Raw genomic sequence first — 21,806 nt, 5'->3', positions numbered from 1 at the left:
CTGTTGATGACGTGCAATAGAGGGCGCCGGATTTTTTTGTTTTTGTTTTTTTGCTTTATTTAAACGATTGCAAAATACAGGATAGGACCACGATACCGAAGCGGAAGCAGGAAGTAACGGCGCCATGGGTCCTTTCGGAGCGAAAAAAATGAATGGTGTTCAATGGACGGAAAATAATTATTATCTGATCCCCCGGTCGTTATGCCTTGGATTACACAAATGTTGTTTATAGGCTTAAATTATAATTTTCCATGTCAAGAGTTTGATCGTTTATTGTGCAATTCTTCAGTTAAAAATCATTGAGAAAACACAATGATAAAGACTACATGTTGTGTCGCGTATGTGACGTCACGTCATCGCCATCTCCCCATCGGCGAAGTTGAGGCTCTCCACATGACCCGACTTATAGTGGTTCTCCCCCCTTTCGATACTTTTATTCTGCCCTTGGAAAAAAGCGGTGAAGTGGAGCAGAGAAACAGCCATCTCGGCGGACTTCGGACTCGGCGGGTGGTGACGTATATCATTCGCGACGAGAACAGCGAGGAGCTGTAGTTCACAAAGCGGCTCACACAAAACCTAACTTTATCAAAACTCTTCGCGCTTAATTGTCGTCTTCTTTGCGTGAAAAATTTTCTTTAAATATCACAAAGAACATATGTGAAATCCATGGCACAATTCAAACGGGACCAGAAAATAATTTGTATCTACCCATTGAATCGCATTGATATTTTTTTGCTTTTGAGGACCCATGTCCCGGAAATGGAGGGGCGGGACTTCACCACTCTATGGACAACAAACAGCACGTTTAGTAGAACATGCTAATTTCTTGTGTGAGTCTAATATTTAACGCTACATCGTGAGCTGTTTGTTGTGCAATTAAAGTTACATCTGTTAACAAACATAACTCATTTGGTTGATAATATTAATAATAATCATAATAATTACAGTTAAAGAGGTTATTTATATAGACCTTATCAAAATGAGAATTTACCCTATGGTGTGCTTTAAGAGGCAGACAATTAAAAAAAACAACCCAAATACACATTTAATACAGTACAACTGTCAAACTTTACTTATGTGCACTAGATTTTCTGATACTACTTCAACAGCAGATACACTACTATACCATATAGTGTTATACATACATTATGTTCATACATTACTTATATTCAGTGGCATTATTTTATACTTTATATTTTTATACTTAAGATAAGATAGTCCTTTATTCGTCCTGCAGTGGGGAAATTTACTTATTTGACTCTTTGTTCTCTTTCTCTTATAAAGCAACTACAGCTGTACAATTACGAGGGTTTACTAAAGTATTCTGATTCTGAATTCCACAGATATTTATGAACAAATCTACAGATCGCATCTAACAGGATGTAACTTTTTCTATGACTTCCTGTCAAATCTTCAAAGGCCGATGGAAACTGTCCACTGACAATTTGATTTAATAGACATTTTACAAAATAATATAATAATAATAATAATAATAATAATAATAATAATAATAATAATAATAATATAAGTTATATTAAATTATATTTTCTCTAACTTATTTGTTTGGAAATATATATATATATATGGTCATTATTATTATTATTAGTTGTTTGTTTTTTTATTTTATGTATTTTGTTTAGTTTGTTTTAAACGTATTTGATCCACACTCCATACCAGTAGGTGGCGGTAATGAACTGACAATAACATCGAAAGAAACACGAAAGGAACACGTAGGAGTAAACTAATGAACTTAAATACCTCACATAAGATATAATTGTTAGTTTAAGTAGAATCTCCAGTATTTTAATTTTTCTGGCTACTGCTAAAATGAATTTTTTCCATCAATAATAAGCACACAAAGCACCAGCTGAACCACTTTAAATAGCCTTGCAGCAAAAACAGCCAGAAGGAATTTCCTTCATAGGCAAACTTTCTACTTTCTACTTTGAGAACATTTCAGAGAACTGTAACTTTTCCACTTTTTCTCGAGTAAAGATGTTGTATCAGTACTTCTACTTGAGTATAGTAGTCTGTACACATCTGGACAAATTTAGTGGAATACAACGTGCAATATTTCCCTCTGAGATTAACTGGAGGAGACGCAAAGTGAGTTTATTTGTATAGCACCATTTGCGCACAAGGTAATTTACAGCTTATCAGTAGAAATACATCCATCCCTCCATCCATCGTCTACCGCTTATCCTGTATTTTAGGGTCACGGGGGGCTGGAGCGAAGGCAGGGTTCACCCTGGACAGGTCGCCAGTCTAGTAGAAATACATAAAACGCAAAAACATTAAAATATATGAAAACAAGCAGATGAAATAGCCGAGGGTTAAAATTGTTAAAATGAGATATTTTTTTTACATTTCTCCTACGGGAAAGCTGCAGTAAACACTAATGTTTTCAGCCCTGCTTTGAATGAGTTGATACTTGTGCAATACTTGTAATGCATCACGCCGCCGCCAGATGTCGCTGTTTCACTGTTCCATGCGGTAAATAGGCTGGTTAGTGTAGTATAGAGAGGATCAAAGTACTCTCAAAGTCTGCCGCCGGCTGTGTACACGTGAGTTTCTATAGTAACACTAACACACCAGTGTGTGTTCTTTGTTTAAGTAGTAGAACTAGTATAAAGTACGTGTTTGCAGGATAAGTAGCTCTCAGTCCCACTCAGCTCTCTGAAGGCAAAGTCCACAACAGACAGGCAGACAGACAGCTGAGTGTCTCGCACACACGCACCCAGGGAGAGTGAGACAGCAGCGGAGGGTTGCGGGTCTAGCAGGACCCTGTCCCCGGCTTGTGTGGGGGTCTGGCCACGCGGAGGAGAGGATGGGGGACCAGCCAAGACTTTCTCCACTCAAGAACTTCGTGGCAGGCGGGTTCGGCGGAGCCTGTCTGCTGTTCGCCGGACACCCGCTGGACACCATCAAGGTGACTGTCTGTCCGTCCGTCTGACTGTCTGTCCGTCTGCATGCCTGTCTGTCCGCGTGTCGTTAACACGTTATAAAGATGTGTGTATGAATGGACTCCGCTGAAACGGTTTCCCGGACCCGTTTATTCCGGTCTATATCGGTCTCGGTTCTCGGTGGGAGTCCGAGGTCAGACTGAAGGTGTTCAGGGATTATCGATCAATCAGATTATAAAGTCAGAGAGGTCGCGAGGCAGCTCCGAGAAACAGCACAGTGTGTGTGTGTGTGTGTGTGTGTGTGTGTGTGTGTGTGTGTGTGTGTGTGTGTGTGTGTGTGTGTGTGTGTGCGTGTGTGTGTGTGTGTGTGTACCATGAAAGACACTCATGATGTTTGTTAATTTATAAAAACAAATTCAAGTCAATAAAGTCTCCGGAAACTTTTCCCCCAAAAGTGTTGCAAGTGCAGGAGGGAAGTAACGAAGTGTAAATACTTTGTTCCAATACTTAAATAAATCATAATAACTACATTCTCAACGAGAAAGGGGGAAACATTAAGAGAAAAACTGTCATATTTTCATTCATTTCTGAGGTAGAAACTGGCTCCTCAAATAAACGTTCACATTGGATCTCAGTCGAAAAGAAATAAGAAGAAAAGTTTTATTTTTATTAAATTCTTTGTTCCAATACCAGACTGAGCCGACTCATTTTGGAGCTAATTGTTTTAAAGGAGACATATTTCTAATATTATCTTATTTTCTAATTAATTTCTCTTGTGTTGTTCTTTCACAAAATGCAGACTATACAAGTAAACAAATTATAACATTATTCCAGGGGCCTCAATACATTCGTCTATCTTTATTTGGCTTAAAAACTATTGAGAACCTCTGGACCAAATGACCAAACTGCTGACTAATTTCTTACAGGAAAAACATTTTATATATATATATATATATATATATTACGGAAGCGTATTGTATTCACTTGAGTAATTTTTTTTTGGGTTTGTTTTTTGGAGTAATTATTCCTGTTTTTCTGAGTAATTTATTTCTGTGGTCTGTTTTTCTGAGTAATTTTTTTTTGGTCTGTTTTTCTGAGTAATTTTTTTTTGTTTGGTTGTTTTTCTGACTAATTATTTTTCCTGATTTTCTGAGTAATTCTTTTCCTGATTTTCGGAGTAATTTTTTTTCTGTTTTTCGGAGTAATTTTTTTTCTGAATTATCGCGATACTTCGAACTCCCGCGAGAACCTCCAACCTGCAAGTGACTCCCATGGACCTGTAGTGACTCCTGCATACACATGCCCCATCTTCAGCTATTCAGCCGCAAAGTCCTCAGGTGCCTGCGTAAAGTGGATACACTTATGGTAATACCATCTATATGACTCAAAGACAGGACTATCTCCCAGTGTCTTAATCCCAGATCAAAGTAGAACTTGATAAAACTAAACAAGTCGGTCATGTTGGCCTCCATTATCGAGCTTTCACAAAGGAATGAATGCGTCTATTGTTTCAAATGCTGTCTAAACTCAGAAAAAAAATTATTCAGAAAATCAGAAAAAAATTACTCTGAAAAACAGAAAAAAAAAAAAAAATTACTCCGAAAAACAGACCAAAAAAAAATTACTCAGAAAAACAGACAAAAAAAATTTACTCCGAAAAACAGACCAAAAAAATTACTCCGAAAAACAGACCAAAAAATTAATTACTCCGAAAAACAGACCAAAGAAATAAATTACTCAGAAAAACAGACCAAAGAAATAAATTACTCAGAAAAACAGAAATAATTACTCCAAAAAACAAACCAAAAAAAAATTACTCAAGTGAATGCAATACGCTTCCGTAATATATATATATATATATATATATATATATATATATAATATTTATTTGGAGCTTTTTATTTCAAGGAGAAGAACAGGGTTATTTCCTGTAAACTTTCTAGAAAATGATGAAGAGAATCTGTTATTTGTGTTCACGTTCATTAAGAAGTGTTCTGAATGTTTTATCTGCTGTAACTCTCTCAACACCCTGCTTTTATCGGCGGGTGTGTCTCCATTATCTCAACCGTCGTCCCCTCCAGGATACATGGCCAGAGGTGTGTGTGTGTGTGTGTGTGTGTGTGTGTGTGTGTGTGTGTGTGTGTGTGTGTGTGTGAGTGTGTGTGTGTTTGTTTATTTGTGTGTTGTTGACATTTCTAACTGATTCCTGTCCTCCAGGTGAGACTGCAGACGCAGTCCTCTCAGCATGTTCTCTACACGGGAACATATGACTGTATACGCAAGACCGTAACCAAAGAGGTGAACACACACACACACACACACACACACGCACACACACACACACACAATCTGCTAAAATAAAACTTGAATGAAAGCTTGTTTCCATCCACTCCTGTTGTGTGAATATTAGTATAATCTATTTAAACAGCTGGTCGAGCAACTGTCCCCAATCTCTCTCTCTCTCTCTCTCTCTCTCTCTCTCTCTCTCCCTCTCTCTGTGTGTGTCTCTCTCTCACTTTTAAATCTTATCTTATGGTTCTTTGGTGTAAATATTCCAGAGTCTTGTTTACCTCGTATGTGAAGCATCTTGAGTTAAGTTAAATAATAGTAATCATTATTATTACGATTACTACCACTTCCTGCCAGATGCAGTAAGGGTGCCGCTTCTTATTCATCACATCCACCCGTCGCTCCTCCACAGTCCAAATATGGTCACTTCCTTCACCGGTTGCCATAGTAGAGGCTTCGAAACTGTCGTCCACAAACCCAATGGTGGCTTTACGTCCACTTAATATACAATCTATGGATCCACCTCCAATGTATTAGAGTTCGGCTTTTGTCATCCTGGCCACGCCCACTTTGAGCTTCACGACTCTTCGGACACCTTTGGGTGACGTCACGACGTTCATATTCCACACAGTCAGTGATAGAAACAGGAGGATGGGAACACTTTTATTTAACGTTTGTGTTTCTCTGTTTGTGTGTGTGTGTGTGTGTGTGTGTGTGTGTGTGTGTGTGTCTCCAGGGTCTCCTCGGCCTCTATAAGGGTATGGGTGTCCCCCTGATGGGCGCAGCTCCTATGATGGCCCTCGGTTTCATGGGGTACGGTCTCGGTAAACAGTTCCTGCAGACGGATCCCAACAAACCTCTAACGTGAGTCAAAAGTCAATGCAAGACCGCAAATAGACGGGAACACACACACACACACACACGTCTGTGATACCTAGAATACAAGCTATTTATATATATAAGCACCTCTCGGCTGCCCTCCCCTCTGATATCATTCGCTGACGTGAAGCAACGCCCCCCTCCTGTTTCCTCATGTTACCACGACAATGTCACACGTGCTGGAGACTCTAACTTTAGGGTTAAACAGCAAAACTACATCCAAACATCCGTTAACAACACCCAACTGTTCGCCTCATAAAAGACAAATACACCACATGTTTTATGTTGTAAATGACACTCTGAAAGCACTCACTTCTCAGGATTTAATGAGTTCATTTTGTGTTAAGTAAGAATAATCATACCTCATATCATGGGGAAATAATGTGGTTTATTATTATTATTATACTATTATTTAATATTATGATATAATATATCATGGGGAAATAATGTGGTTTATTATTATTATTATACTATTATTTAATATTATGATATAATATATCATGGGGAAATAATGTGGTTTATTATTATTATTATACTATTATTTAATATTATGATATAATATATCATGGGGAAATAATGTGGTTTATTATTATTATTATACTATTATTTAATATTATGATATAATATATCATGGGGAAATAATGTGGTTTATTATTATTATTATACTATTATTTAATATTATGATATAATATATCATGGGGAAATAATGTGGTTTATTATTATTATTATACTATTATTTAATATTATGATATAATATATCATGGGGAAATAATGTGGTTTATTATTATTATTATACTATTATTTAATATTATGATATAATATATCATGGGGAAATAGTGTGGTTTATTATCATCATTATTATTATTATTATTATTATTATTATTATTATTATTATTATACTATTATTTAATATTATGATAGAATATATCATGGGGAAATAATGTTGTTTATTACCATCATTATTATTATTATTATACTATTATTTTATATATGAAATAATATATCATGGGGAAATAGTGTGGTTTATTATCATCATTATTATTATTATTATTATTATTATTATTATTATTATACTATTATTTTATATATTAAATAATATATCATGGGGAAATAATGTGGTTTATTATTATTATTATTATTATTATTATACTATTATTTTATATATTAAATAATATATCATGGGGAAATAATGTGGTTTATTATCATCATTATTATTATACTATTATTTTATATATTAAATAATATATCATGGGGAAATAATGTGGTTTATTATCATCATTATTATTATTATTATTATTATTATACTATTATTTTATATATTAAATAATATATCATGGGGAAATAGTGTGGTTTATTATTATTATACACGGGGAATAATTATACCTCATGTGATGAGAGACTCAAAGCTGGTACCGTTGGAAAGCTCATGGCCAAAACGAGCAGTATGTGAAGCTGTCTCCTCTTTATTTGAACTCCTTTTTTATTTGACCCATCTGGTCCTCCCCTGGAAACCGTGTGTTTAACGTCACGACGCTATGCTTTGTGGGTAAATGACCACGTTAACGTGACGTCGGTCAGAGAACCAGACTTTACGTCACTGAGCTCCGTTGACATTAAAAAGGAATAAAAGCTTGAATTCATGAATTCATGTTCATGATCACAATTACATTTCCTTTTCATATTTCCCTTCAGCTGAAGAAGTGATTTGTTTGTGTTGTGTTCAGGTACACTCAGATCTTCCTGGCCGGCTGTCTGGCCGGCACGTTGCCGGCCGTCATCGTGGCTCCAGGAGAGAGGATCAAGTGTTTATTACAGGTAAGTTCTTCCTTGTGGATTCATCCGCTGACTTTTCCCACATTCATCGATTTTCTTCATTGTTTGGTCAGAAAAAAAGTACAAAAACCCCTTAAAGTGGACACATTCACTGTTGTTTGTCCAACCAACAATCCCAAAATACATTTAAATTTAAGAAAATTAAAAGCCGTCACATTTGAGAAGCTGTAACCTGGAAATGTTTGGAGTTTTAGCATGAAAAATGACTAATGAATAGTTGCTATCGACTTTTGACAATTACATTTTTTGAATTTATCAAACCTAACAAAATCCAAACTCAATTTTGAAATCTATATATTTTTTACATGACCGTCAATGACAATCAGGTCACATGCCTTTTTTAATTTACTTTTTATTGGTTTCTGATTTTGCATATAAACGAACAACCAATCAAACAATCAACATGAAGACCTATAGACGAGTGCAAAAAATATCAGGGGGAGAGTAATGCAGCAGGTTTTTACGGAAAAGTATTGATTGTGTTGATAAGATGGAGGTCTCAGAAACTCACGCAGCAAATATGATACAAATGGTGGTTATTAGTTTGTACATTTACATCGGAGCAGTAAGGATATCAATAGAACAAGCTTCAAGCACTCCTAGTTGCTTGGTTACCACACTGCTGGTATACAACAGAGAGACACGATGCTAAGTATTAAGTGCCAGGACGTACGAACATACAAGTTAGTGTGAAAGTTTTTTTTTTTTTTTTTTGTAGATTGTAAAGGGACAATCTGTAAAAAAGTACAATATTTCCCTTTTGAAATGTAATGAAGTAGGAGTATATATGGCAAGGAAAGAAAAGAGTCCCTAGCTTTCACGATCGCCAGGAGGTGGCGCTCTCTCTCTTCAGTTCCCCAACATCAGAACACGAGCAGAAGCGTCCAAAGCTCCAACTGTTACTGTGTTTCTTGGGTCTTCCAGGTGCAGGTGAGCCGCGGAGAGTCCAGGTACGCGGGGCCGCTGGACTGTGCTGCCCAGCTCTACAAGGCTCAGGGCATCCGCAGCATCTACAAAGGGATGGTGTTCACGCTCATCAGAGGTAAAAAAGTTTACAGAATTATCTTTTACTACTTTTACATATACGTTTCGCTGTCTGTTTATCTCTGTTATTCATTGGATTACCTGGTTTTATTGCACGGTAATTGCTAATTATGTAATAATAGTTATTATTATGTTTTAAGAAGAAACAAATAATAATATTATATAATAAAACATAACATTAGTTATTCGTTAATTTCAATATAGTATTAATCAGCTAAATCTACAACAGTGAAGGTTTAAAAAAATCCAATATTTCCCTCTGAGATGTAGTTAATAGAGTAATAAAGTAGCATGAAATGGACTCAAGTGATGTACAAGTACATTGTTGTGTATTTGTACTTCTTCAGCCTCCACCTGTGTGTTTTTCAGACGTGCCCTCTGCTGGCCTGTACTTCCTCTCATACGAATACATCAGAAACGTCATGACGCCTGAGGGTCAAAAGTGAGTAACCGTGGTAACCGCGTAGAGAAGCTCGTATAAAAGCACATAGAAGTCTTTGAACTCGTATTTTAACGTTGCGTTTTCCACATGTTTTTTTAGTGTTTCTCAGCTCAGCACGCCCAAGATCCTCCTGGCCGGCGGAGTGGCGGGGATCACACACTGGCTCTACGCTCTTCCTTTCGACGTCCTAAAATCCAACTTCCAGATAGGTGAGAGACCTTTGCTTGCCAGTCAGAATTACCAGAATGTATCAAAATTATATCTCTTGAGTTCCCCCCACTCTTAAATATGACTTTATGCATTTTTGGGGTTGGCAACTCATATTTCCAACAATATCCGACACCACGTGAAGGCAGCATGAGCCTCTATACTCAAACTTCTCCTTTAACTGTGTGTGTGTGTGTGTGTGTGTAGCTCCTGAAGGGAAGTACAGAGGTCTGCTGGACGTCCTGAGGACGCTGCTCCGAGAAGAAGGATATAAAGCGCTCTATAAGGGAAGCGGCCCCGTCTTCCTACGAGCCTTCCCTGCCAACGGGGTAAAGCTCATATTTCAATCAGTATACTCGTATATTTACTATACTTGTAGTTGTATTTCTGCGCCTATACAATTCAATTACATTTAGGGAGCAAAACTGCCGAACAGATTTAACTTCAGGCAGAAATCTGGAGCAGATCAGGATCTTGGGTTCCGTCTGCTCTCTAGTAGTATATTAACAGTGGTAATATTAACACTAGTAGTAATGTTAACAGTAGTAGTAATATTAACACTAGTAGTAATATTAACACTAGTAGTAATGTTAACATTAGTAATAATATGAATAGTAGTAGTAATATTAACAGGAGTAATATTAACAGTAGTAATATTAACACTAGTAGTAATGTTAACATTAGTTATAATATTAACAGTAGTAGTAATATGAACAGTAGTAGTAATATTAACACTAGTAGTAATATTAACACTAGTAGTAATGTTAACATTAGTAATAATATTAACAGTAGTAGTAATATTAACACTAGTAGTAATATTAACACTAGTAGTAATGTTAACATTAGTAATAATATGAACAGTATTAGTAATATTAACAGTAGTAGTAATATTAACAGGAGTAATGTTAACAGTAGTAGTAATATGAACAGTAGTAGTAATATTAACACTAGTAGTAATGTTAACAGTAGTAGTAATATGAATAGTAGTTGTAATATTAACAGTAGTAGTAATATTAACAGGAGTTATGTTAACAGTAGTAGTAATATGAACAGTAGTAGTAATATTAACACTAGTAGTAATGTTAACAGTAGTAATATGAATAGTAGTAGTAATATTAACAGGAGCAATATTAACAGTAGTAGTAATATGAACAGTAGTAGTAATATGAATAGTAGTAGTCATATTGACAGGAGTAATATTAACAGTAGTAGTAGTATTAACAGGAGTAGTATTAACAGTAGTAGTAATATTAACAGTAGTAGTAATATTAACACTAGTAGTAATGTTAACAGTAGTAGTAATATGAACAGTAGTAGTAATATTAACACTAGTAGTAATGTTAACAGTAGTAGTAATATGAATAGTAGTAGTAATATGAACAGTAGTAGTAATATTAACACTAGTAGTAATGTTAACAGTAGTAGTAATATGAATAGTAGTAGTAATATTAACACTTGTAGTAATGTTAACAGTAGTAGTAATATGAACAGTAGTAGTAATATTAACACTAATAGTAATGTTAACAGTAGTAGTAATATGAACAGTAGTAGTAATATTAACACTAGTAGTAATGTTAACAGTAGTAGTAATATGAACAGTAGTAGTAATATTAACACTAGTAGTAATGTTAACATTAGTAGTAATGTTAACAGTAGTAGTAATATGAACAGTAGTAGTAATATTAACACTAGTAGTAATGTTAACAGTAGTAGTAATATGAACAGTAGTAGTAATGTTAACAGTAGGAGTAATATTAACAGGAGCAATATTAACAGTAGTAGTAATATTAACACTAGTAGTAATGTTAACAGTAGTAGTAATATTAACAGGAGCAATATTAACAGTAGTAGTAATATGAACAGTAGTAGTAATATGAATAGTAGTAGTAATATTGACAGGAGTAATATTAACAGTAGTAGTAGTATTAACAGGAGTAGTATTAACAGTAGTAGTAGTAGTATTAACAGTAGTAGTAATATTAACAGGAGTAATATTAACAGTAGTAGTAATATTAACAGTAGTAGTAATATTAACACTAGTAGTAATGTTAACAGTAGTAGTAATATGAATAGTAGTAGTAATATTAACAGGAGCAATATTAACAGTAGTAGTAATATGAACAGTAGTAGTAATATGAATAGTAGTAGTAATATTGACAGGAGTAATATTAACAGTAGTAGTAGTATTAACAGGAGTAGTATTAACAGTAGTAGTATTATTAACAGTAGTAGTAATATTAACAGGAGTAATATGAACAGTATTAGTAATATTAACAGTAGTAGTAATATTAACAGGAGTAATGTTAACAGTAGTAGTAATATGAACAGTAGTAGTAATATTAACACTAGTAGTAATGTTAACAGTAGTAGTAATATGAATAGTAGTAGTAATATTAACAGTAGTAGTAATATTAACAGGAGTAATGTTAACAGTAGTAGTAATATGAACAGTAGTAGTAATATTAACACTAGTAGTAATGTTAACAGTAGTAATATGAATAGTAGTAGTAATATTAACAGGAGCAATATTAACAGTAGTAGTAATATGAACAGTAGTAGTCATATGAATAGTAGTAGTAATATTGACAGGAGTAATATTAACAGTAGTAGTAGTAGTATTAACAGGAGTAGTATTAACAGTAGTAGTAGTATTAACAGTAGTAGTAATATTAACAGTAGTAGTAATATGAACAGTAGTAGTAATATTAACACTAGTAGTAATGTTAACAGTAGTAGTAATATGAACAGTAGTAGTAATATTAACACTAGTAGTAATGTTAACAGTAGTAGTAATATGAATAGTAGTAGTAATATGAACAGTAGTAGTAATATTAACACTAGTAGTAATGTTAACAGTAGTAGTAATATGAACAGTAGTAGTAATATTAACACTAGTAGTAATGTTAACATTAGTAGTAATGTTAACAGTAGTAGTAATATGAACAGTAGTAGTAATATTAACACTAGTAGTAATGTTAACAGTAGTAGTAATATGAACAGTAGTAGTAATGTTAACAGTAGTAGTAATATTAACAGGAGCAATCTTAACAGTAGTAGTAATATTAACACTAGTAGTAATGTTAACAGTAGTAGTAATATTAACAGGAGCAATATTAACAGTAGTAGTAATATGAACAGTAGTAGTAATATGAATAGTAGTAGTAATATTGACAGGAGTAATATTAACAGTAGTAGTAGTATTAACAGGAGTAGTATTAACAGTAGTAGTAGTATTAACAGTAGTAGTAATATTAACAGGAGTAATATTAACAGTAGTAGTAATATTAACACTAGTAGTAATGTTAACAGTAGTAGTAATATGAATAGTAGTAGTAATATTAACAGGAGCAATATTAACAGTAGTAGTAATATGAACAGTAGTAGTAATATGAATAGTAGTAGTAATATTGACAGGAGTAATATACACAGTAGTAGTAGTATTAACAGGAGTAGTATTAACAGTAGTAGTATTATTAACAGTAGTAGTAATATTAACAGGAGTAATATTAACAGTAGTAGTAATATTAACAGTAGTAGTAATATTAACACTAGTAGTAATGTTAACAGTAGTAGTAATATGAATAGTAGTAGTAATATTAACAGGAGTAGTATTAACAGGAGTAGTATTAACAGTAGTAGTAGTATTAACAGTAGTAGTAATATTAACAGGAGTAATATTAACAGTAGTAGTAATATTAACAGTAGTAGTAATATTAACACTAGTAGTAATGTTAACAGTAGTAGTATTATTAACAGTAGTAGCAGTATTAACAGGAGTAGTTTAGATGGTTCTATTTCGTAGACTTCCTGTTAACTGACAGTCAACACCATCATGTACTTCCTGTGATCTGATCCCTTTGTTCCTGTTCCTGTTCCTCCCTCAGGCCTGTTTTATGGGGTTCGAGGTGGCGTTAAAGGGCCTGAACGCACTCGCACCCAACTGGTGAACCAGTCAGTGTTCCTCTGACGAGTCTACCTGGTCACCAGTCTGGACCAGCAGCTCACCTGTTTCTCTGACGACTCTACCTGGTCACCAGTCTGGACCAGCAGCTCACCTGTTTCTCTGACGACTCTACCTGGTCACCAGTCTGGACCAGCAGCTCACGTGTTTCTCTGACGAGTCTACCTGGTCACCAGTCTGGACCAGCAGCTCACCTGTTTCTCTGAGGAGTCTACCTGGTCACCAGTCTGGACCAGCAGCTCACCTGTTTCTCTGAGGAGTGTCACCAGTCTGGACCAGCAGCTCACTTGTTTCTCTGAGGAGTCTACCTAGTCACCAGTCTGGACCAGCAGCTCACCTGTTTCTCTGAGGAGTCTACCTGGTCACCAGTCTGGACCAGCAGCTCACCTGTTTCTCTGAGGAGTCTACCTGGTCACCAGTCTGGACCAGCAGCTCACCTGATGTAACGTGTAATTCTTGTCGTTTTAAATGTAATTTCACATTTCATTTTTATAAATGCATCGTCTCTTCGTTATCAAGAATTTCAAAGCACTTTTTTGTGAGTAGCGGTACAACTTAAGCGCACACTTATGAATGTCTGATGTTGAGATGTAACGTAATTATTAATATATATAAATTACATATATATATATATATATATATATATATATATATATATATATACATTTTTTTTGGGTGGAGGGATCAGAGCTTTTTCTCACTTTTATTATTGATGTTTGTAACAATGGGTTTAAATATGTTTTTCATCTATGAACTCTGCCAAAAAAACCCATGTATTTATTTATTTGTTGGTGTTTGGTAAGTTTATAAACCCTTCTGATTAAAGTTTTGGGATAAAGCATTGTGGATTTTCCGGTTAAATAGTTTCTACTGTTGTCTGCATGATAATACCTTCTTCGTAATCAGGGGGGATTCACACCGCTGAAACAAAAACAACCAAAAGATTGAAAGCATATTTTGTGGCCTCGTGTCATGAAACTAGTTTTAATACCTCAATATGTCAGACATTATTTTGCTTTCATGTTCTAAAACTAATCATCCCTAACATTAACCAGGCTATTTCAGTGTCTAAATATGTTGGGGGGGGGCTCATGTTTGCCTCCTAGTGGGCCAAACCGGCTCTGATTTAAAGGGCCGGTACAGGGGTTGCCAGGTTGACAAGCATTTTGAGAAATTGGCAACCGAATCTTTCAACAAATATATATATATATATATATATATATATTTATTTATTTTATTTTTTTATTCTGGCATATATTGTTTAAAATGTGCACAATATGGATGTTATTTAAAAGGGTTAAAAAAGCATTTTAATTTCTGCTTGACTTTATTACAACAAGACCTGGAACTAATGGTTATTTTCATTAGCAATTATTTTTGATATTAATTTAAATAAAACAAAAACATGATAATTTAAAGAATCAGTCAGATTAACAGTCCAACAATTGAGTAATTTGTTTCATCTCTAGAGAACTGACTCCTGTCATCTTATTTTAATTGTGACAGTTAAATTTGTGAAGATATCAAAAATCAATTTCATAAAAATGTCCATATTTTCAAATCAGCTCAGCGGCTCAACAATATTTCTGTTGCAGAATCACCAGATTATAATAAAAGGAAGGAGAATCAGAATCAAATCTTGTGCGCGTTGCCTGCAGACACATCAACCGATGCTTTACTATTAATATAGTCGGTATAACAAAAAGCTAACAAAAAGAAACTCTGTTTGTTCTGAAATGGTGCCATATTTATATAGAAAATAAAATCCTTGTCTGTTCATGTTTCTATCCTGCTGAGATCCTACTTTCTCCGTTATGATCCAGATCCTTGTGTGTGTCTTTGGATACCAATCAGACAGCAAATTGTTTCACAGAAATATTTAATATTCTGTCTCGGTCTCTATCTTGTCTTTTTAATATGGATGACGGGAAACTGCCAAAATAAAAATAAATAGATAAATTATTTGATAAATAATTTAACTTTACCAGAAATAATATTAATAATACACAAAGGCAATAATGAATGGGTAAAAAATGTATTTATTTTATGTATTTGTGTATTTACTTGTGGGCTTTGGCAGCTTCTGTCCTCATAGGGTGTGTACTGTGCAAAATTAAGATTTTTATTATAATTAATATGAAAATAATTAAACTGAATTTGAATCCACAGTTCTCAAGGAAGGGAAGGCTAAACGTGGTAACAGCGGGTCAAAGTGGACGCGCTTCACCTTCGGCCTACTTCACAGCATCCACGGCTCTTGAATGAAGGTTGGGTCTGGGTCGGAGGTGAAGGGAGTTAGCACATGCGCAGTGTAACTGGAATCCGCTCATGTGCTCTTTGATTGCGCTTAGCCGTATATACGTTTTTTTGTGTGCTCGCGCATCTGTCGTCAAAATGCAGATCAGATTATGTTGTACTCAAACAAGCGTGACAGCTCCTATTTTAACTATCCTTCTTCTCAAACCGGAAGTAGTGTTGTGAACCCGGAAGTCAGTTTAAAAATATTTAAAGGAACACGCATTATTTAGGAGGCCGTTATCTCTGACAGGTTGCTGCGAGCAATACATCGTGACCATTATTACCGGTATGTAAAAAAAACAACAACAATAGGCTTCCCTGGGGGGGAAAGAAAAAACTACAATACCCACAACAAGTCGCGCGGGACTTTCACTTCCGGGTCGATGACTACCACCAGCCTGTCAACGGGGAGAAAGGTGAAGTAAATGTTTGCTCTTGTGATGTTTTCCTGTGTTTAAGTTATTTAAAAGTCTCCCAATATCTTCGATCGTGTCTAATAAGGCGACGCGCTGCGTCACGTGTTGATTAAAGAGCGGGAAAGTTAACAGGAGCAGTTACAGCGTCACAATAGAGAGTCGGACCCGAATGAAAATGCAGATGTACCGGCTCACTGCTAACGTCAGGTTAACGGTTCAATTATTGTGTCAGTGCAGCGACTGTGAAGCTAAAAACGCCAACTCACCCTTCGTGTACCAGTTTTAATGTATTTATGTATTTAACGTCTAGAGTTTTGTCTCTCTGAGCTGATTTGCGTCAGTGATCTTTAGCTAGAAGCTAGCTTCCTAGCATGCTAACATCAGCCAGCGGTTGTAAACATAGTCGCCTCGTTTTTTAAGTACAATCACTTCGATGACATCTATGATAGAACGGAGAAAAGAAGATCTCCATATTTGAGGGACTGAAAACATCATTTTCTGACATTTCTTTATGAAAAAAATGACTTTTGATGATGAACAGATGATGAAAATAGTTGGTGATTATATTTCTGTGGATCTGTTAGTGGAATTAGTTTTCCTTTCATTTGTGGTCCTTCTGTAAAAAGCTGTCTCCAAACATCATGTTGGTTGTTTAGAGGACAATAACATCTCATTTAATGTGATGAACAAGTGACATAATAAGGAGATTGAATACTGACCATTGGATTGATACAAAGATGGAGTTTACCACAGCTGGAAGGGGCTGGAAAAGCATGGAAATGCACCTTGAAATGCTTGAAAATTGCTTGGATTGTCTTTGGAAAAGTTATAGGAACCGATACATTAGATGTTGATATAAATTAAGAAAACACTTGATCTCGGGGGGATTCATAAGCTACCCGGTATGTACACACAGTAGGTGTCTTGTAAACACACTCTTTCCTCAGGCTGAGTAAACTTAACATCCCCTAAAAAAGTCTAAACCTAACGTTGTGTCGTGTTTAGTTTTCCTTCTGGCTGATCCTTGTTGTGTTTGCGTTGCTCCAGGTTAATGTGTGTGTGGATGTAGTGTCTGTGGAGCGCCGCGATGCCCCTGGAGGTCAGATGGCCGTTCCCAAAAAGCCCCGCGTTGGCATGGAGGATCTCCAGCTCAGTGATCATGGGGATGGTGGGCACATATTCCTACTTCTGGACCAGTAAGTTGGAATATATTATATATGTATTCTTCCTGTCCAGTTAAAAAAACACACATCTCCAGCTGTGTTGAGAAAATCCTCCTACTTCCTAATCTAAACTCTTCTTTTATGACGCACCGCTGTCCATTAAATTAATTAAAACCATGCAAAATACACATTAATGCAGTAGTAATTTTAACCCAGAAACTTCAGATATAATAGTAAAACACTGACGGGGAACATTATACTGCACCATCAATACGTTTACGTGAAGTGCTTTATAGTTTTACATCGTTAAGGTTTTGAAACCAGCGATTTTACTAGTAGATGAGTATTTTCACAGTGTACCTTCAGTAGTCGTAGGGGATTTTCTTGGTCAGGTATTAGTATTTTTAATGTGTTTTCACACTGTGGTATCTGTACTTTTATTACCTGTGGAGTATTTTTACAGCATTTTTTACTACACTGAAGTGTCTGAATCTACCAACAGGAATACTCTCACACGTTTTCTCCCTGCCAATTCTCCAGAGTACATGAACTACCTGACGGTCCACAACCACAAGGTTTTGCTGGACCTGGTTGACCAGAGGCCCTCTGACACCCCCCTCCTCACTCTGTCCAATCACCAGTCTTGCATGGACGACCCACACATCTGGGGTAAGACGCAGACGCACCATCTGAAACTCACAGTAACGTTGGAAAACGGTGAACTGACTGTGTGTTTGTGACAGGCGTGCTGAGGCTGAGACAGCTGTGGACCTTCAACAAGATGCGGTGGTGAGTTTTGTTACACCTGCCCTCCCCCACTCCTCCCTCCCTCCTCCACTCACTTGAGTTTTTTTTTTTTTTACCGATAATTATTTCCTGTGCAACCGCGCAGGACTCCGGCGGCGTCCGACATTTGCTTCACACAAGAGCTGCACTCGAGATTCTTCAGCCGTGGAAAGTGTGTTCCGGTCTGCAGAGGTGAGTCTCCGTTATTTTATTATTCTATTATTTACCATTATTAGCATGCTAGCATTAGAAGCTTCTGACTTGATCTGACCGACGGGGGTTGTGACGGTGTTTTCCCCGCAGGCGACGGCGTTTACCAGAAGGGTATGGATTTCATCGTGGAGAAGCTGAACCGGGGAGAATGGGTGCACATCTTCCCCGAAGGTATTTCAATTTCCTCACATTTTCACCTCCTCTTGTAGTCGTGCCCTCTTTTTGTCTGTAGTGGCTTGATTTGTATTATAGTTTATTATTATTTGTTTATTTAACAGGCAAAGTCAACATGACTGAAGAATTTATACGGTTAAAGTGGGGTGAGTACAGCACATTTTACACTGTTCAACACGTACATGTTGGAGAGATGAATGCAGATCAAACAGTTGCTGCTGATTTAGTGAAAGTGATTTATGGTTCAGATCGTTTCCGGTTTGTGTTTCAGGCGTGGGTCGGCTGATAGCCGAGTGCTCCCTCAACCCGGTGATCCTGCCTCTGTGGCACGTAGGTGAGACCACGAACCACGGAGCATTAATAATACTAACCAATAATAATGATAATTCATTTACAAAACCAAGTTACAAAGATATAAAAAGCAAGAGAAATGAGCAAATAAAAGGTGTATAATAAAAACAGAGTTGATGGTTAAATTGACAAGCATGGTATGAATTACTAAAATGCAGCAAAAACTAATAATAAAAAAATAATTTCAAATCTAATAGTAAAAAAATCTTTTAACAAGAGGTGAAAATAAAAACCGTATATCGCAAAGTGATATCGATTTGCAGCAAAGAGAGAATATTCCATCACTTTGTTCTAATTTGTCTCAGGTTTGAGTGACGTTCTGCCAAATGAGAAGCCTTACCTTCCTCGGACCGGCAAGGTAGGAACCCTCGAATGTAACCCCAGCAGTACGTTCGTCGTGGCTCTTTGTTTTCCTGTTTAATGAAGTTGTAACCGGTGGTTTGATTCCAGAGAATCACAGTCCTGGTGGGGAAACCCTTCAGCGTGAGAGACCTCGTTGAATCCCTCCGAGCCGAAAACAAGAGCCAGGTGAGGAACGGACTCCGTCTGGCATGTACACGCTGTAACGCAGTACTTGTACTTGTACAATCTATGTATCACACTCATGAAAAGCGCAGAAATATAATGCTTGAGAAGATGCAAATATTTAACATTTTGAAAGAAAAAAACAGTTTCATTTGTGATCATTGTTTATTTAAATGTTCCTTTCAGCTGGAAATGAGGAAGACTCTGACCGATTTCATCCAGGGGGAGTTTGAGACCCTGAAAGCCCAGGCCGAGGCCCTCCATGGGCAGATACAGACCAAATCCTGAGACCAAGACGTCCTGCAAGACCGACGATCCTTTACCCCGAACCGAGGGTCGACACCCTCACCGCTGGACACGCGGGGTTCCTTTTCTCCCCTCCCGGTGGAGTGGTGGAGTGGTGGGATCACCATCACGAAAAACTGAGGACAATTTCCATGAATGCAGATGCAACAGAGAGATGAGTTTAGACAGTTATGATGCTGTGTGACCTGGAAGCAGCCGGGCGCTGCGTTGGTCCAGAGGAGTGAAAGATCTGGAGGATGTGTGGCTTCCTTCGGTGCAGTGTTACTTCATCCGCTGCTCGGTTATGATCCCACTGTCACCGTCGTCATCGGATACGTTCGATGCCAGCGTGGCGTGCCAATAAAGGAAGTAGCGAGGGGCAAAATATGGATTGGCACATCAGACATTCGCTGTTACACTTTTATTTACTGTGATCTTTCCCAAGAAAAAATTCTAAATATGAATATATTATATCTGATAATCTGTTTCAGGGCATTTTTTACCCAATCATTTTGAAGGGAACGTCGCACATAAATGCTGTTTGTCTGAATACTAAATATTAGTATGCTCCTCTGTGCGTACTCGTGGACGGACGTTGATTTATGATTTATAATCTTAATCTAATTTCATCTCTTTCTCTCTCTGTGATTCTTCTACATTCAAATGCAAATAATTTGATCATTTTCTTTTTCACATCGTTCTTTGGCTCCTTCCAGCCTCCGTTACGGATGTACGGATCGTGTTTGATCTCAGAGCTGTGAGGCTTTTACACGGTCGGAGAGTGATCTGTGGTTGTTTTTATAAACGTACGGCCTTACTGGGATCGGCGCTCTTTCCTGCTGTGCGTGAACATCAATAAATATTCATCTTTTTTTGTAAATTTGAATTGTCCAATGAAAACGCGAATATATAATTATACTATATATTTAATAGAGAAGCATCACATCACGGTGGTGTAGTGGGTAGCACTCTCGCCTCACAGCAAGAGGGTCCAGGGTTCCTTCTGTGTGGAGTTTGCATGTTCTCCCCGTGTGAGCGTGGGTTCTCTCCGGGTTCTCCGGCTTCCTCCCACAGTCCAAAGACATGCAGGATGGGGATAGGTTGATTGATGACTCTAAATTGCCCGTAGGTGTGAATGTGAGTGTGAATGGTTGTTTGTCTCTATATGTCGGCCCTGTGATAGACTGGTTACCTGTCCAGGGTGTACCCTGCCTTCACCCAATGACAGCTGGGATCGGCTCCAGCCCCCCCGCGACCCTGAATACAGGATAAGCGGTAGAAAATGGATGGATGGATGGCATCACATCACATTTCATAATATCATCTGATTTGCATGTAAAATCTAAATCTGAAAATTGAAATAAAATAAATAAAACAGTACTACATTCCTGTCTGGAATTATGTGAATAAAAGTATAAAATAGCATAAAAAACTCAAGTAAAGTAAAACTACCTCAAACTTGTAGCCTGTCTTTGATACTTCAGAAAAACAATCAAAATATGCTTTATTTACTAAAAGTACTCATGTGGAATGCTCAATTTTAAATGTATTATATCATAATTGTTGATGCAATTATGATTCAATATTTTAAAGTCATTAAAGTACTATTAACTACTCCATAGTAGTAGTAGTAGTTAGTATTATTATTATTTTGGCCTCTACTCAGCCCTCCACTGTGGTCTGAATGCGGCCCTCAGATAAATATCACAGGATATGTGATTTGTGATATAATTAATAATTGATACAATTTCTAATGTAACATTATAGTGTGAGATGTGTGTCAATAATCTCTTATGAAGCAGTTGCAGCTGTATAAATTCCCTTGGGATCATTAATTAAATATTACATATTTATGAAAAACTACAGATCGCCTACAGATCGCGTCTAAACAGGATGTAACGTTTTCTATGACTTCCTGTCGAAGGCCGACGGAAACTGACCGGAGCGGTTCTCGTTCATCCCGACCGATTGGGCTCCGTCACCTGAGAGAACGAGGAGGCAGGGGGCAGCGTCCTGACGTCACGTGACCCGCTGCCC

General features: G+C 36.6%; 2 protein-coding genes across 2 annotated transcripts; both read left to right on the top strand.

Annotated features, from left to right (window-relative positions):
• The first annotated feature begins 2,406 nt into the window (after window positions 1-2,406).
• Window positions 2,407-14,016, top strand: LOC311017307 (mitochondrial carnitine/acylcarnitine carrier protein-like). Its single transcript, XM_084015559.1, has 9 exons — window positions 2,407-2,929; window positions 5,121-5,201; window positions 5,929-6,056; window positions 7,796-7,886; window positions 8,829-8,946; window positions 9,318-9,390; window positions 9,490-9,599; window positions 9,805-9,926; window positions 13,482-14,016. Exons 1-9 carry the CDS (start codon window positions 2,828-2,830, stop codon window positions 13,542-13,544), a joined length of 888 nt encoding a protein of 295 aa, XP_083871685.1. The 5' UTR covers window positions 2,407-2,827; the 3' UTR covers window positions 13,545-14,016.
• A 2,219-nt stretch (window positions 14,017-16,235) lies between these two features.
• Window positions 16,236-20,655, top strand: tafazzin (tafazzin, phospholipid-lysophospholipid transacylase). Its single transcript, XM_084015168.1, has 11 exons — window positions 16,236-16,272; window positions 17,320-17,468; window positions 17,976-18,104; window positions 18,179-18,224; window positions 18,328-18,413; window positions 18,525-18,605; window positions 18,713-18,754; window positions 18,880-18,942; window positions 19,265-19,317; window positions 19,410-19,487; window positions 19,671-20,655. Exons 2-11 carry the CDS (start codon window positions 17,360-17,362, stop codon window positions 19,770-19,772), a joined length of 789 nt encoding a protein of 262 aa, XP_083871294.1. The 5' UTR covers window positions 16,236-16,272; window positions 17,320-17,359; the 3' UTR covers window positions 19,773-20,655.
• The last annotated feature ends 1,151 nt before the right edge of the window (window positions 20,656-21,806 follow it).

The sequence above is a fragment of the Eutrigla gurnardus genome (assembly GCF_963514095.1).
Source record: "Eutrigla gurnardus genome assembly, chromosome: 8".
Taxonomy (NCBI): Eukaryota; Metazoa; Chordata; class Actinopteri; order Perciformes; family Triglidae; genus Eutrigla; species Eutrigla gurnardus.
Note: the sequence above shows the minus strand (reverse complement) of the source record. Positions and strands in the feature narration are given on the sequence as shown.